This window comes from Gossypium raimondii, chromosome 5 (genome assembly GCF_025698545.1).
Source record: "Gossypium raimondii isolate GPD5lz chromosome 5, ASM2569854v1, whole genome shotgun sequence".
Taxonomy (NCBI): Eukaryota; Viridiplantae; Streptophyta; class Magnoliopsida; order Malvales; family Malvaceae; genus Gossypium; species Gossypium raimondii.
In genome coordinates, this window is record NC_068569.1 from 21,490,974 (window position 1) to 21,508,877 (window position 17,904).

Below are 17,904 nucleotides of genomic sequence, written 5' to 3' on the forward strand. Positions count from 1 at the left end.
CTTTATACTTTAATATACTGAATACACATATTTTATTTTTATGAATATATATACACATTTATCTTTTATTATTTTATGTATATAGCTGCACATCTATATATATATATATATATTTTAATTTTCATAAATACATACTTATATACATTATATCTTATACCTTATATTATTTATATATCTTTATATACGCATTTTTAATTTCCATATCTATATACTTTATATCTTATTTATTTATATATCCTTGTATACATATATTTTATATATTTTATAATGCATACATGCACATAATATATATATGTACGTTTTATTTGTATAAAAACATATACATTTACCTACCTTTATATTTTATATATTTCATAACTTTATACATATACATAAATGTACACATACATATTTACATATATTTTTACGTATATAAATTTTTCACATTTTCATAATTTTATGCACACACATATATCTTTTACTTTTTTTATAATCTTATTCATTTATTTATTTATTTCATTTTCATTATTGATTTCAATGAATGCTTTAATTTTATTTGCTTGTATACATTGCTATTTCAGTATGTTATTGATTTGTACTTTGTATTTATCTTATTTTTGTTGCAATTGCTCGTATTATTTTTGCACTATTGTATTCAATATCGCCTTGTTACGAGTATTAACATCGTGTTTTATTATTTCATGTTAGATTAATTTATTTCAATGCATAAATTGCGATTTTTGAATAAGCAAAATCTCGTATTTAGATTTGAGAAGGTCGTACCCTAACTTACTGGGTCTCGATTTTCACAATAAATAAATACACGACTCTTTTCAAACTCAAGTTTTAAATGATCTCGGGATTTGAAAAAAGAATCGCGTCCTAACTTACTGGTTGTGATCTCGCTTTTAAATCCGAGATAGCTAAAATACTTTTTAAATAAGCATTTTTTGCGTATTGGGAATTCGAGATATTGTGTCCTAACTTACTGGATACGATTCTCTTTCTCGATTAACGTAAAATATGCTTCTTTTCTCAAAAATTTTTAATGTTCAATACAAAGATCGTATCTTTAAAATTTTTCCAATTTTTCAACTCTCGACATCAAGACATTAATTAATCAACTAGGTACCAATTTTTGGGCGTTACGAGGGTGCTAATCCTTCCTCGTACGTAACCGACTCCCGAACTCATTTTCTTGAATTTCGCAGACCAAACTCATTGTTTTAATAAAATTAAATTGTTTATTAAAAACAATCTCTTTTCAAGGTGATCCAATCACACCTTATCAAAAAAGATTGGTGGCGACTCCTGTTTTCTTTTTTAAAATCCAAGTCGACCCCGTTTTTTATCCAAAACTGGTGTCAACAGCTTGGTGACTCCACTGAGGAACAAACATGAGAGTCAAGCCACGAGTTGATTACTTTTTTTTCTTTTTGTCAAAAATCAAAAACTTAGTTTAAATATACGATCCTTTCGTTGAATTTTTATTCATCTTTATTATGATCTTCATCATTGTGATTCATAATCGCTGTGTTTAATTTCGGATTTATTTCTGCGCTTTGCATTGCATGACCGTTGGTCACACCTTCTTAAGTGGGAGTGAGAAGCTACACCTTCGTGAGGTTTTCACCTCCGCATGGGATAGTGAATCGCTTCCGGAATACATTCGTACCTATGTCTTCGTGAGATTTTTATCTCCGCATGGTCATAGGGAAATGTATTCCCCTGAACTGAACTCGGTCAATATGAGCCTATAATGGGTGAGGATCGAGGAATCTGCTGGTTCGAGTACCTTTACTTTAAAACCAAACCACATATAGTGAGCCATAGGAACCCACCTAGATGGAACTACGCCAAACCTTAGTGCTTACCCAAATGGATGCTTTATTTATTGTCATTTACTCTAGATCTTGTTCTGTGTTTAATACTGATTTGTTTGTTTGTGATTGCATGGCATTTTCATTCTAAAAGAGGTGTCGATTCACGTTCAGTATCAAGATAGAAAGCTTATCATGGGAAAGGGGTTTTTTGATAAAGTAGAAGATAATGCGGCTGTACGAATATGGGCTGAGACGACACAACGGGAGAAAGGCGATAGTCTTACCGAGGGGCACGTGTCAGAATTGTGGGATTTCACATGTATCAGTGTAATCCAGAATGACCTTCGAGAAATGAAAGAAGTCTGGGATCAATGGGATGATGAGACCAAGCAGCTGTTCTATTGTAACTACGGTGACCTGCCTTATCTGCTCAGTATCAAAGTGGACAAGTATTTATTTCGAGCCATTGGTCAATTTTGGAATCCTGCCTACAGTTGTTTCACTTTTGGAAAAGTGGACTTGACGCCTACTCTGGAGGAGTATACGACCTTGCTTCGGTGCCCAAAGACTCAAGTCGACAAGGCTTATTCTAGAGCTGTTGGTGCCCCTCCGTTGTTAAAGAAATTAATGAACATCACTGAGATGAGCGAGCAGTGGGTTGCTACCCGAATCCAGCAGAAAGGCGACAGTAAATGCGTTCCTTGGAAAAGTTTGCGAGATTTGGTGCTAGTACATCCTGATCTAAAGAAAAGGGTCGATGTCTTCACTTTAGGTATCTACGGACTAGTGGTCTTCCCCAAAGCATTAGGACACATAGACGAGGCCGTTTCTGATTTATTTGATCGGCTTAGTAAATGGGTTACTCCCGCCCTGGTAATACTGGCTAAAACTTTCAGATCCTTGAATGCGTGTCGGAGAGCAGGTGAGGGAAGGTTTATAGGATGTGTGCAGCTCTTATTGGCATGGTTTCATAGTCATTTCTGGAAAGTGGAAAAAGTCTCTTATCGTATATTCTCTGATAGCTATTCCCCTCTAGAAGAATTGGTAGCTACACCAAGGTGAGATGACGTCTCAGAAGAAAAATGGATGGCGATACTCCAGAATCTTCAAGATGAAGATGTTGAATGGAGGGCTCATTGGTTGATTCTTGATGAAATTTTATATCGGTGCGGAAATTTTGACTGGGTTCCTTTGCTCGGAATATGGGGAGATGTCGGATATGCTCCTCTACTCATATCAAGACAGTTTAGATCACGATAATTCATACCAGCAACGCAGGGACTGACCCAATGTGAATTTTCCTATAGGGAGGACAATTACAAGAAAAAAATTCGAGAGATGTCTAATGCATGGAACCAAACTCATCGAATGAAGATCTTAGCTGTGGGTCCGGCAATGACCCCCGAGTACAGTCAATGGCATGATCAAAAGGTCAACGACAATATTTCGGTGTCAAATCCAGAAATTGCTCGATCTTTAGAAGAACACCTACAAGTATTGCCCTCCGAGATAGAAATTATCAAACAAGAATTTGAAAAGAGGAGTTCGGAGTTAGGAAAGAAAATAGAGCAACTAGAAGAAGAAGAAATGCAATTAGGACTGGATGTGGACATTCAAAGATTAGAGGTCGACAAATTGAGAAAAGGAAAGAACAAGGCAGATTAATATTTAGACAACTTGAAGACAGATTACAAGAAGTTGTGTAGGTCAATAAGAACTGTCGGCTTGGGTAAAACGTCAGAACAATGGCGACAGTAAATCCAGGAGGAAAAGACAAAAGCTAATCAATGGGAAAAGAAATTTCAGGATACTCGAGTTCGAGAAGTTGCTTTGGAAAAGAGTCTACTAGTCTGCCAAAACGAGAAGACGGAGTTAAAGGTCCGAGTAACTGGGCTAGAAAGGTTGCTTCACCAACACCGTAGTCGTAATTCTACGATTGAATTAAAGGCAAGCTTGGACAAAATTGAAGAATTAAAGGGACAAGTAGGAGAGCTTGAGGATGCATTGCAAAATAGCGAACTCCGAATAGAGCTTCTGGAAAAAGGTAATGAGCAGTGGCAAGGGCAATTCCATCGGTCTCAATATCAGATTAGAGAAAGAGATTATATTATGGGCGAGGCGAGGGCTCAAGTACGCGAAGTAGCTGATCATCTGTAAACCCTAGCAGTTCAGGCTGATCTGTTAAGTTTAAAGTATGAGTCAGAAACGGACCGGGGCCGAGAATTAGCTTGGCTTCTTAGAAAGGTTAAGGCTTTAAGTATAAGGGCAAAGCCGTATATGTAATCTATTTTATGTAAAGAAACTTCTTCTCTAGTAAATTTTTCTAATGAAGTTGAATTAGAATCAGTGCCTCTTTTTTTTTGCATTCATTTCATGCATTGCATCGCATCATATGCATTAATGACCATTAATGAAACCTAATTAAATAAAATTATTTCAGTTAACCTGGAAAACCGACACTGTTACGGCACCCGTGCTAAGTCAAAAATTATGAACCAAAGGTTGGAAAAGCTAGAGCGACTTCAAAAGGAAATGCTGTAACACGTCAGTCACAAGACCTTAATAAACTTCGAGTAATGATAACCTAAGCAGGATCATTCTCGGAAACAATAAAATTCTGCATTCATGCAAACACCATTCACGCATGTCTAGTTAGGAGCATTTGATTCATTTTGGTCATGACATCTTAATCATTAGGCATAATTAGGTTTATTATATAGGATATGTTCCTCAGAGAACAGATCAGTGAATATGATAAATCTTGTCTTACTGCATCGACAGCGAAACAGATCAAAGAATCTCAGATCTTATCTCCTTGAGATTACAACGGAGCAGATTGAAGCTAGTAATCCTATCTCCCTGAGATTATAGTGGAGCGGATTAAAATAAAGGATTTTATCTCTTTGAAGTGACAGTAGAGTGGATCGTATCAGGTCTTATCTCCCTGAGATTACAGCGGAGCAGATTGAAGCTAGTAATCCTATCTCCCTGAGATTACAGTAGAGTGGATTAAAATAAAATATCTTATCTCTGAAGTGACAGTAGAGTGGATCGTATCAGGTTTTATCTCCCTGAGATTACAGCGGAGCAGATTGAAGCTAGTAATCCTATCTCTCTGAGATTACAGTGGAGCGGATTAAAATAAAGGATCTCATCTCTCTGAAGTGACAGTAGAGTGGATCGTATTAGGTCTTATCTTTTTGAGATTACAGCGGAGCAGATTGAAGCTAGTAATCCTATCTCCCTGAGATTACAGTGGAGCGGATTAAAATAAAAGATATTATCTCTCTGAAGTTACAGTAGAGTAGATCGTATCAGGTCTTATCTCCTTAAGATTACAGCGGAGTAAATTGAAGCTATTAATCCTATCTCCCTGAGATTACAGTGGAGCGGATTAAAATAAAGGATCTTATCTCTCTGAAGTTACAGTAGAGTAGATCGTATCAAGTCTTATCTCCCTGAGATTACAGCGGAGTAGATTGAAGCTAGTAATCCTATCTCCCTGAGATTACAGTGGAGCGGATTAAAATAAAAGATCTTATCTCTCTGAAGTTATAGTAGAGTAGATCGTATCAAGTCTTATCTCCCTGACGTTGCAGTGGAGTAGACTAAAACCACGAATCTCGTCCCCTTTAAATTGTTGCGAAGAAGATTGAAGCTACAAGTCAGATTTCTCTAAAGTGCAGTGGAATGAACCGAAGCAACAAGACACAGCGGACTGGAACGAAGCTACGTGAAAAGAGAGGCATCAAAGGAAGTCGAGGCTCGGTGAGACCGGGCAAAATTGGTCTTTCCTAGTCTTTGCTCTGTTATCGTTACACGACAACGAGCAAAGAGGGGCAGCTGTACAACCCAATTTATGCCCGGGGCCCAACAAGTTGAGACAAAAGAAAAAAAACCCGAACTATTACCCAGCCCAGCACCAAATAAAAAAAGAAGAAAAAACCTTAGCCCTAGGTCTTCTGCCGCCAGTCTTTTGGTCACCTGCCCTCTGTGTGCCGCTGCCACCACCCACCGCCACCAACTCGATCAATCATCTGCAAAATGGAACAAACACGCAAAGAGCAGTAAAAAAATAGAGAAAAAATAGAAATAGATAGGTTATAAAAGCAAAAACACTACCTTTGTATTTTTTTCAACAAAAAACGGTTAATGAAAGCAGATAAAAAAAAACTAAAAAGGTTGATTCCAAAGTTCTCCTTTTTTTCTGTTCTTGCTCTTTTATTTCTATTTTCTGTTGTTTGTTTTTTTCTTTTTAACTAAAACAAGACGAAAAAGAGAAGAAAATGGACGCTTACCGGTCTCGAAAGCCCGTCACCGGAGATTACTTTCGGCGTTGAAATCGGACCGAAGGGGGGTAGGAAAAACCCCTCCTAAAGGGTAGACCTTTAGGGGGTCGAGAACGAGGTTAAAAACTCATCTTTTCTTGTCGAGACCACCTCTCGCGACGGAGCCCCAGCGTTGGTAGCCGACGGTGGTGCCGGACAGGGAAGATGGGGAGGAGAACCGAGAGTTCTCTGTTTCTTTTCTAAAATGGAATGAGAATATGTTTTCTTTTGTTTTTTGCTATTTATATAAGCCACCATATGGCGCCATTTTGGACTGGAGTGTTATGACCAAAACGACGCCGTTTCTCCTAATAACCGAAAACTCGACCCGATGGACCCCAAAGATTCGCGTGTTTTGGACGAAGGGTCTATTTACCCTTTCAGTCCTTCTGCTTCTGGGCTTCCCTCCAATCTGGTCCCTATTTTAGTTTTTCTCTTTTTAACTTTTCTCCCTTGGGATTTTGCTTTGTTTTCATTTTAGTCCCGTTTTTTATTGTCTTTTTATTTTTATTTTTATTTTTAAAAAAAATTTTAATTTGTTTTATTATCATTATTATTGCTTTTATTTTTATTATTTGCCTTATTATTATTTACCCATTTGTACTGTTTTTAGATTATGTTATATATATACATACTTACATTTTATATTTTATATATGTATATATACATTCATATTTTTATAATATGTGTACTCATATAATTTTCCAAGTTTACTTACATATGTATATCTACTTAGATATATATTATTTATACTTTATACTTTAATATACGAATACACATATTTTATTTTTATGAATATATATACACATTTATCTTTTATTATTTTATGTATATAGTGCACATCTATATATATATATATATATATATATATATATATATTTATTTATTTTAATTTTCATAAATACATACTTATATACATTATATCTTATACCTTATATTATTTATATATCTTTATATGCGCATTTTAATTTCCATATCTATATACTTTATATCTTATTTATTTATATATCCTTGTATACATATATTTTATATATTTTATAATGCATACATGCACATAATATATATATGTACGTTTTATTTTTATAAAACATATACATATACCTACCTTTATATTTTATATATTTCATAACTTTATACATATACATAAATGTACACATACATATTTACATATATTTTTACGATTTTCACATTTTCATAATTTTTGCACACACATATATCTTTTTACTTTTTTTTATAATCTTATTCATTTATTTATTTATTTCATTTTCATTATTGATTTCAATGAATGCTTTAATTTTATTTGCTTGTATACATTGCTATTTCAGTATGTTATTGATTTGTACTTTGTATTTATCTTATCTTGGTTGCAATTGCTCGTATTATTTTTTCACTATTGTATTCAATATCGCCTTGTTACGAGTATTAACATCGTGTTTTATTATTTTATGTTAGATTAATTTATTTCAATGCATAAATTACGATTTTTAAATAAGTAAAATCTCGTATTTAGATTTGAGAAGGTCGTACCCTAACTTACTGGGTCTCGATTTTCACAATAAATAAATACACGAATCTTTTCAAACTCAAGTTTTAAATGATCTCGGGATTTGAAAAAAGAATCGCGTCCTCACTTACTGGTTGTGATCTCGCTTTTAAATCTGAGATAGCTAAAATACTTTTTAAATAAGCATTTTTTTGCGTATTGGGAATTCGAGATATTGTGTCCTAACTTACTGGATACGATTCTCTTTCTCGATTAACGTAAAATATGCTTCTTTTCCCAAAAAAATTTAATGTTCAATACAAAGATCGTATCTTTAAAATTTTTCCAAGTTTTCAATTCTCGACATCAAGACATTAACTAATCAACTAGGTACCAATTTTTGGGCGTTACGAGGGTGCTAATCCTTCCTCGTACGTAACCGACTCCCGAACTCATTTTTTTGAATTTCGCAAACCAATCTCTTTGTTTTTAATAAAATTAAATTGTTTATTAAAAACAATCTCTTTTCAAGGTGATCCAATCACACCTTATCAAAAAAGATTGGTGGCGACTCCTATTTTCGTTTTTAAAATTCAAGTCGACCCCGTTTTTTTATCCAAAACTGGTGTCAACATGAGCTTAATTGTTTTTTTTAATTGAGGACTTTTTGTACCCTTGAACTTTTACAGCAACTTATGAAGCATCTTACCTGAGGCTTTCACCGACCCATGATGGAAGCTTATTTGGGGTTTTAGAGGTTAATAGTGAATTAAGTTATTCTTATGGCTTGTTTTTCATGGGAAAATCTTGAAAAATGAAGGAAGGGTGAGAAGACATGAGTTTTAGTGCTATATGCATATTTTGTGAGTGTGCTATTGAGGATATAACTTATATTCTCGGGAGTTATTTTTGGGCTATTTTGACTTGGATGGATCTAATAACTAAGGTTGATAAGTCTAACGAGTTTTTTAGTTTTGAGTTTAGGAATTAGATGGCTTTGAATATGAATAACAGAGATATGTTGTTTGGGTCCGTTTGTTGGGAACTTTGGAAATAGAGCAATGCTTTGTTATTTGATGAAAACTTTGTTGAAACTGAGAGCATTATGGATAGAAGCTTGCGTCTTAAACATGAAGTTGTTTATGTGTTATAGATGGCATCAAATGTTATAGGGAATGATAAGAGGACATGGAGAATGATTCGGTGGGTGCCACCTCTTGATGGGTTCATGAAAATCAACTCAGATGGAGTTTATTAAGGTAGGAATGGGCTTTGGCAACATCGCGTGGGCCTATGAAGGACATCATCAGCAATTGGATATGGGGTTATGCAAGGAATATAGCAGGGGCGATGCCAAATAATTATTTTAGGAGTTCGAAATTAAATTATTATTTTTATAATTATAAAATGTAATTTTATTATTTTAATCGCGTATATTTTTATAATTTTAAAAGATTAAATTAAAATTTTATCAATTTTAAAGGGTCAAAATATAATTTTATTTTTATTAATTTAAAACTTAAAAAATTTTAAAAAATCTAACTGAATTTTTTTATTTTAGAGAGAATTGGGATCAGTCAGCTCCCCTAACTACGCCCATAGAATATAGGTTACTGTAATGTGTACGATACTAAACTTAGGGGAGCTTTCGATGTGCTTGATAAGGCAAGGAAGATAGGTGCTCGTCGGATTATTTGGAGCTTGGCAACTTAGCGGTTGTTAATCAATAAAGGAGATGATTAGATGATAGTAATGCTAATGCTTTGCTTCGACGTATATGGTAGGAAGGGAATGGAAGGTGGTTATCCAGCCTGCTGACAGAAAAAGTAACTTTCTAGCCGACGATTTAGCTACTTTTGCTACAACTCTTTGTCTTGGGTTCTGTACACTAGCTATTTCTCTTGATGGAATTCGGTGGGCAACGGAAAGAGATTGTTCTGGTCCAACTATTCCTAGACTAGTTTTGATGTAATTTGCTATTTTTCTTATATTTTGCATTCTAACATGATATTTTTAATATACATTATCTTAATGTTTGTATTTTTAACACTTTTTTAATAAAATAAATATTAAAATTATACATGAATTTTGATTCAATGTGTAATGTTATACATGAATTTTGATTTTGTGTGATTTTATACATAAAAATTAAAAAAAATTATAATTAAATGACTATTGTGTAGTTTATCTAAGTATTAAATGTGACATAATCTCGTAAATTATATTAAATTATTAAGAGTGAATTACATCAACAATCACTCAACTTTTAAAAAATAATAAATCGGCAACTAATATTATCGAAAAGTGATAAACCAATATCACTCATTCACATTTTTCGTTACAAGCTTAATAGGACAGGAAACATGGTAGTTAACTAGATGACGTGGCCAGTTAACTTGCCACGTTAGACATTTTCATGTCATCCCTTTTACACGCCACTATTAAACAACAAAAACAAAAGGAGAAAGGGAGGCTTTTTCACTATTTTTCTTCATCCTTCTCGGATTTTGAAGTCTTGTTCAAAGCTTTGAGGTCTTAATCTCATGATTTTCAAGGCCTATTGAGAAATCTAAAGTGAGATTTGAAAAGAGACAAAAATGATTCATTTGGTAATGACGGTTCGTTGGAGAAGGCATGAACGACGGCAACTAGAGTTAAGGAAAAAAAAAGAGACAAGAAGAAGAGAAGAAAAAAAAGGAACAGGGATTCAACAAAGTTGCCTGGGGCACAAAGATTCAAAGGGACAACAACGAACTGGGTGGTGGCTCCACCTTGGAGGAACAAAACGTCCATAGACTATTTCTTCTCTTCTTTTTCTCTTTTTCTTCTTCTATTGCCCAACTAGAGCTCTTAAATAGGGTTGTTTAAATGACAGCTAACCCTCCAACTGATCGGTTAATGACAGCAAAGAGGCAATTAAATGCCATGTCACTTTTTCATCACGATTGTAACAGAAAATACATGGTAGGACTGATTTGTTATTTTTTGAAAGTTAAATAACTATTTTATCATTGAGATCAAAGTTAAGTGATTGTTGGTATAATTTATCCTAATATTAAATATGCGAATAAGATATTAGTGCGCCAAGTCTTTATCCACGATCCTTTCATTTTCCAACCAACTTATGAAAAATTTCCTACTCTCACTGTGTTTCTGTTTCTCTCCAACTTTCTGGCGATCCAAACAAACTAATTAAGGCCCCGCTTCATTACAGAACCCGCCTTTCTCACCATTTTCCAAACATTCATTTTCCCTTCATTTTTCTCTCTTTCTTTCCGCGGTGTCTGCCTTTCCCCAACGGTACGATCCTTCGTTTTCGTTTCCCTTTTTGATGCGTTAGATCTGTTATTTGCTTTCTTCATTCATTTCAGTTCTGCAGTGAATCACTGCCTTTTTCTTAGATCTATCGTCTAATTCTATCATTTTTTGTCCCTTTACCTTATATGGATGTCTCTTCATTGATTTTTTCTGGTGAGATTTTTAGTGTTAAAACAGTTCAATGTGGTTCGCTTTGCTTTTATTTTTCTTGTTTGTTAATTAAGGAATTCTAAATAAATTAATTTAGTTCAATTAACTCTAATAATTTTCTCCTTTCTTTTTCAATCTTGTTTATTTATTAATATAGAATGTTACAATATCAGGAAAAAAATAAAAGGAAATCTAGTAATTTTATGTAAATTCTTTTTCTGCATTAATTGTGTACATAAGTTGATCCAGACAGGTAAAACAAATATTATTGTATAACTCAAAAATAAACAATTGGAGTTGAGTTGATTTCGTGTTTAGCCATCATCGTCACAAAAATCATTAGCTGGTCTGAGTTACAAACTCGTATTTTTATTATATTCATGTTATTTATAGGAGTGTCTTTTCAGCATGTCTTTGTACACTTTTACTAGCATTTTTATTTGTGATTTCAATAGATTTGTTGTTTTTCGGGTTTTTTCTTCCTTATTTGTTGATATTATTTTTGTAGAATTTGTTGCTAACATTTTTGGAAACTCTTGGACAACCTATCAACATGGATGGATTACTTGAAGAACGTTGAGTGATATCTGTAAGGGTTATCACTTTCGAAAAGATATAAGATGGCTCCAACTAATAAGGCTGAAAGAAAAGCAGTTGTAGATGTGGCTGCTTGGATGTTCAATGTTGTCACTTCTGTTGGAGTTATTATTGTCAATAAAGCCTTAATGGCTACTTACGGTTTCAGTTACGGTAAATTCCTTTTACGCTCTTTTTAATTGCTCTCTCCCCCCCCCCCCCCGCCCGGTATCTTCTTTTACGCTACAAACAGTTATGTTGTGGCTGGTAATAGTTCAAATGAATTTGGAATACTCTGTCAAATTCTCTAATCTTTAAGACAAATGTATGGAATCATAGTGGTGAGCTACTGTGAATCTGCACTTGAAATGAAAACGGATAAGAATAGTTTACTAAAGTTAAGTGATGGTTTAACAGTTGTGAACATTATGGTGGAATGGTTCTAAAAGTTTGAAAATTGAGATCGTGGAGTAGTAAGGCTGCAGAGCAGATGAGCGATCTTACAAAAAAAGAACTGTAGGATTGGCCTCATCATACAAAGAAATGAGCATGAGGTTCAAGCTTAGAATATGTTGGTGTAGGTTTGTGGGGGTCGTAGCTTATAAAAGGTGGAGATGGTGAGTAGCTTGGGCTATGATGACCTTCCCCACAGACACCTCCATTTAATCTGTTCTAGAAGGAGAGGAAATGGATCGAAGTAGTGGAAAATAATTCAAAACCAAAAACAATGTTATCACGGTTGCGATGAAGAGGAAACTTCGACTTGGTAGTAGCTTCGGATTAAGCGTAGGATGATTGTGATGCTGGTATAATAATCATCTGCAAGTAAATAAGCTAAAGATTTCCTGGATTTTGTTACTTCATGAGTATTCTAATTATTCTAACTGCAATAAGGATGTAATAAACTGTCATTAATTCCATTGTATTTGATTGAAAATTGTTCCAGCCACAACATTAACAGGTTTGCATTTTGCTACCACTACCCTGATGACAGCTGCTCTAAGATGGTTTGGATTCATTCAATCTTCTCATCTCCCCTTGTCAGAGCTTTTGAGATTTATTTTGTTTGCTAACTTCTCTATAGTTGGAATGAATGTTAGCCTGATGTGGAACTCTGTGGGATTTTATCAGGTAAAATTTTAGCATTTGATAAATTTTACGAGTTGTGTTTCTCGTATGATCTGGAAATAACAGATTCTCTAATTAAATGACAGATTGCTAAACTGAGTATGATTCCTGTATCCTGCTTTTTGGAGGTTGTGATGGACAAGATTCGGTACTCAAGAGATACAAAGTTGAGCATAGCTGTTGTTCTTCTGGGAGTTGGTGTTTGTACTGTCACTGATTTGAGCGTTAATACCCAAGGTTTCATAGCTGCCTTTATTGCAGTTTGGAGTACTTCTCTGCAACAGTATGTAAGTTAGTAATTCCTCTGCATATAAATTGAAGCTTCTAACATTTTGAACTGCAGTATCATTTAGAACTTAAGGTAATTATCATTTTATTGTTTTGTATTTCTGCAGTATGTTCTTCACCTCCAAAGAAGGTACAATCTTAGTTCCTTCAACCTACTAGGATATACTGCTCCTGCACAGGCTGCAACTCTGTTGCTATTAGGTCCATTTCTGGATTATTGGTTGACAAACAAGAGAGTTGATGCCTATAATTATAACCTAGTATCTCTGGTAAGTGTTCTATGCATTTGTATTCTTTGCTTTTATGAGTTTTGTGCATGATGGTTGTTCTTCCTATCATTATAGAACAATATTTACTTGTTTCAGAGTTCCTATCAGAATCTTGTTTATGAACAAAGTTGATTGTGGTCATGGATGTGTTCATGTGTATAATGGAATTCATGCAGTGACCTAGAGTAATATTTAATTTGCAGTGCATATCGTTCTGTCATTGCTTGCTTATCTGCATGCATCTCCTAATACCACTTAGATTTCATATGGTGTCTTACACCTTCTAAAACATCTATTCTCTACATGAATTTACGCATGCGTAGTGGAAATATTTTTGTTGAGTTCATTCCTATTGAGGAAATCATTTAATATTTGATATGATTTAATAACATGTAGCGTATATCAAGAGATATACTCTCCTTTCTCTATTTAGCTGCTCTGTAAAATTGACCCAGATCGATATAATATTCGAGTTATAGGTGCACTTTTGCTCATTCCAATTTGGTTCTGCTGCTTCATTTGCAGCAGCCTGCTCTTGTTACTTTCCGCAAGGTGCTATGAATGCGATTCCAATTATAGCATGTTCCAGGAAATAGTTCCTCACTACAGTTCTTGTTTTGTTTTATTTTTTTGTTTTTTGTCTTTGCAGATGTTCATAATTCTTTCATGTACTATAGCAGTAGGAACAAACCTCAGCCAGTTCATCTGCATCGGCAGATTTACTGCAGTGTCCTTTCAAGTACTCGGGCATATGAAGACAATCCTTGTGTTGATCATGGGATTCTTTTTCTTTGGGAAAGAGGGTCTCAACCTGCATGTGGTTCTAGGCATGATCATAGCTGTGGCCGGAATGATTTGGTATGGAAACGCTTCATCTAAGCCTGGTGGGAAGGAGCGCCGGAGCCTCTCTGTCCCTATCAGCAGACAACAAAAGCATGCTAGTTTCTCGGATTCTAATGAACACGACGGTAGTGTCTAGTTCTCCATGTAGGATAATTTAAGCATACAAGAGTAGCTGATTTCATATAAGTTAATTGGTTATCCATGATTTCAGAAAAACCAACCATAATTTTAAATCAATTTTTTATTCTGATTTTTTGTAAGTCTTATTCTTTGGTATATTTGGTTCACTCAGAGGGAATGTAACACTTCCAATAGGATTAGATACTTTTGCCTTTTCAGGAATATAATTTATTTAAGTATTTTTCAGGTAATTTTAGGAGTTGAAATATTCAAATAAAGTTATTATTATCTTTTATTTTAATTTTAAATTGCTTAAACTTATTTATATTTAAAATGTTTACCTCTATAAATAAATAAAGATGGAGCCATTTAATAAGCATCCCTTTATTAATGGCTCCACATCATTTTAATAATAAATGAGGTGGAGCCATTTAATAAGCATCCCTTTATTAATGGCTCCACATCATTTTAATAATAATTAGTTCAAGTCAGCTATGAGCAAACCTCATAAGCAATGACCAGACAGGCGTACATGAGCAAACCTCGAAGGAAAGATTCAACACGAAGATGAAGTGATGAGGAAACTATTAATGCTGCATTTTACACTAGAATATTAAGAGATCAAATACAAGGAATATTGTGGTCCAAAGAAAACGATGAGGGATTATCCTGGACAAATCAGAAAGTAAGAACAACCTCAGCAAATACCCAACCTTACAGGAGTCGGCAGTACACTTTACTATTGTTTCGTACCTGTTCTTATCTTTGTCGCTGTATATAAATAAAAAAAAATCCTATTTCTTCCTGTAATCCAAGCTCATCTGTTTTCAGAAGAGACACTAACTGAATCCTTAGTTAAATTGAAAACTCGTAATGTGATCGAGTCATCCATCAAGGTTTTTTTTCTTAATAAAGGAAGACTCAATTTGAGAGTAGAATAATATGTCAGAAAACGATACTTTATTTGAGAATAGAATTTTGAATTCTCACATCTAGACCAACTCAATTAAGCCCAATGTGGGAGCATCTTTAGAGTTTAATTGAAAATTTACTATAGCTGAAAATATGGCAAACCAACACAAATTCCAAAGACAATTATCATTCAAACCAAATTAAAAACATTTAATCTAAAAATATTCAGTAAAGCAAGTATTCCTAATAGCAACCGATAAAGACCCAACACTACTACAGTCTTACCACTTGTCAAGAAACAACAAAAAAAAATCACATCCAAAATTTGTCTTCGTGCAAACAGTGCTTACATTCAAGGAAATGAACACTCTGCAAGACTACATCAATTTTTCCAAAATATATATGAAGCCTTCAACGCTTCTTAGACACACCGACAGTCTTCCCTCTGCGACCAGTAGTCTTGGTGTGCTGACCACGGACGCGAAGGCCCCAGTAGTGCCTCAAACCACGGTGGTTCCTGCATGACAGTGTAAATCGTTAGCTGCCATCTTCATCTCATTCCCCAAAAGAAAGGAAAGTAAACAAAGATACTGTAGTGAATAAACCAAAATGCAAAACACTTCTCAATTATATCTCAACACCCACAAATGAAACAAAGAGAAAAAAGTAGGAAAGTACAGACAAAAAATTTTAGCCAATAAACATTTAAACATGTATGACTTTAAATTTTTTAGTTATAAAAAATAAAAAGCCGTTTTACAGTTTTTAACTTATTCATTTTCTATGGTTATTCCATGTCTGGCTAATCACATGGGAAATAAACAACATAATATATTACAACGTTCAGATTTTCTAAATTTTTGTCAACTCCGTTCCCAACTTAATCAAAATAAAAAGATCACCAAGATGCCATAAAAATGAAACAAGCTATATAAAGTTGATAAGAAACTGCATGTGCATCCAACAATCTTGCCCACTTGCATATAACGCAAAGGAAATGCCACAAAACAAGATCATTTTGTCTTAAGCACCAAATGATTCAAATGCAAGGGAGGCAGAAGAGAAATCTCAAATAAACAACCCAAATTATATAGTGATATGCTTGAAAATGGTTATTAACAAAATCAAGAAAGCAAATGATGCTAATAAAAAAGGATATATAATATACTGATCCAAACATATAAACACAATTTAAACAGTAACTCTTGTGCTCCAATAGAGTTGGCTTGATCATATCATTTTAAGCATATAACACAGAGTCGGCACATACAGATCTTCATCAGCACACATCACTAAGGACATAACTAACCTGATCTTCTTCAAACGCTCCAAATCATCCCTCAACTTCATGTCAAGAGCATTAGACACGACTTGGGAATACTTCCCGTCCTTGTAATCCTTCTGCCTATTTAAAAACCAGTCAGGGATTTTAAACTGCCTGGGGTTTGCAACAATGGTCATGAGATTGTCCAACTCCTGTGCAGTCAATTCACCAGCCCTGATAACAAGAAGTAAATCAAATAACACCTCCACAACAAACTATCAAAAACCGAATACCATTCAGCAACATCCCCATGCCAAAGAATGTACTTAACTAGTTGATCTAAAGTAAATTAATCCTTTCACATCTAAGCTAAAATTAATCATCTCAACATGAAACACCTAGAGCTAAAACATATATCGTCTAATTTTAGAGCCATAAAGCATCATGGAACTAATCCTAAATGACCTAGAATTGTCTAAAACTTTTAGGAATAAAAAAAACAAACCTCTTGTTCATGTCGACATCAGCCTTCTTGCAAACGATGTTAGCGAATCGCCTTCCGATACCCTTGATGGAGGTCAATGCAAACATAATCTTCTGCTTCCCATCAACGTTGGTGTTCAGCACACGTAAAATGTGCTGAAAATCTTCGTTGGCCACCAAAGACTACACAAGCAAGCATTAAAATGAAGTTAAAAGCTATAATCTTCAGGGGAAAAGACACACACACACACACAACACCAAACTTAAATAAAGTAAAACACATTTTAGAAACTCTCATAACAGCCTCCTTCAACCCCCAAAAGAAACCGAAAAAATTGAAGTAGATTTAGATCACTGAATAAGATAAAAGAAAAATAGAGAATCTGAAAAGTTGCGCAAAGATAAACATAGCAATTAATGGTAAAAGAATTGGAAGAGAAAGATAGAACCCTAATTACCATAATGTGAGGAGATTTGGGGGTAGATGAGGGAAGAGACTCTGGGGGACTACTTATCTGAGGAGAATAACCGTGGGAGCCAAACTAGGGTTTTATACATTCACGATTCTAGGTTTTTTTTGGGTGAGTGACATTTGCGTTTTCTTATTTTTATTAATTTTTCAAAATAAAATATTCATTTTTCTTATTTTTTTTAAATTAATAGTCCGCTTGACCGAAAGAAGTCAATTGTTTATTTGTTTTACACAAATTGAGTTTCAAAACATATATACTCTGAAAATGTTCACAACATTTTCAAACTTTTATTAAATTTTTAGAACAATGTGCTTATAATTTTAAATTTTATAAATAGGGTTAAGAGATTTTAAGTATTTAAAAAAGTAAATTAAATAAAAAAAGAAGATAAATGTTAAATTTTCAAATTTGCTTATCAAATAAAAAAATACAAAATCAATGTATTAAATATTAACACTAAATTTTTT

At 34.1% G+C, this 17,904-nt stretch overlaps 2 protein-coding genes across 4 annotated transcripts; one reads left to right on the top strand and one right to left on the bottom strand.

The window, feature by feature from the left end:
- The first annotated feature begins 10,722 nt into the window (after positions 1-10,722).
- Positions 10,723-14,445, top strand: LOC105769865 (UDP-rhamnose/UDP-galactose transporter 6). Of its 3 annotated transcripts, none has more exons than XM_012590806.1 (6): positions 10,723-10,913; positions 11,590-11,831; positions 12,604-12,788; positions 12,872-13,072; positions 13,181-13,342; positions 13,992-14,445. In XM_012590806.1, exons 2-6 carry the CDS (start codon positions 11,702-11,704, stop codon positions 14,319-14,321), a joined length of 1,008 nt encoding a protein of 335 aa, XP_012446260.1. In that variant the 5' UTR covers positions 10,723-10,913; positions 11,590-11,701; the 3' UTR covers positions 14,322-14,445. The 3 variants fall into 3 exon arrangements, with proteins under 3 accessions (XP_012446260.1, XP_052487240.1, XP_012446261.1); XM_052631280.1 differs by having other exon boundaries at positions 12,652-12,788; XM_012590807.2 differs by having other exon boundaries at positions 11,654-11,831.
- Positions 14,446-15,386: 941 nt separating this feature from the next.
- On the bottom strand, positions 15,387-17,590 carry LOC105769866 (40S ribosomal protein S18). Its single transcript, XM_012590809.2, has 4 exons — positions 17,423-17,590; positions 16,987-17,147; positions 16,527-16,715; positions 15,387-15,734 (listed from the first exon to the last, which is right to left on the bottom strand). Exons 1-4 carry the CDS (start codon positions 17,423-17,425, stop codon positions 15,629-15,631), a joined length of 459 nt encoding a protein of 152 aa, XP_012446263.1. The 5' UTR covers positions 17,426-17,590; the 3' UTR covers positions 15,387-15,628.
- Positions 17,591-17,904: the final 314 nt, after the last annotated feature.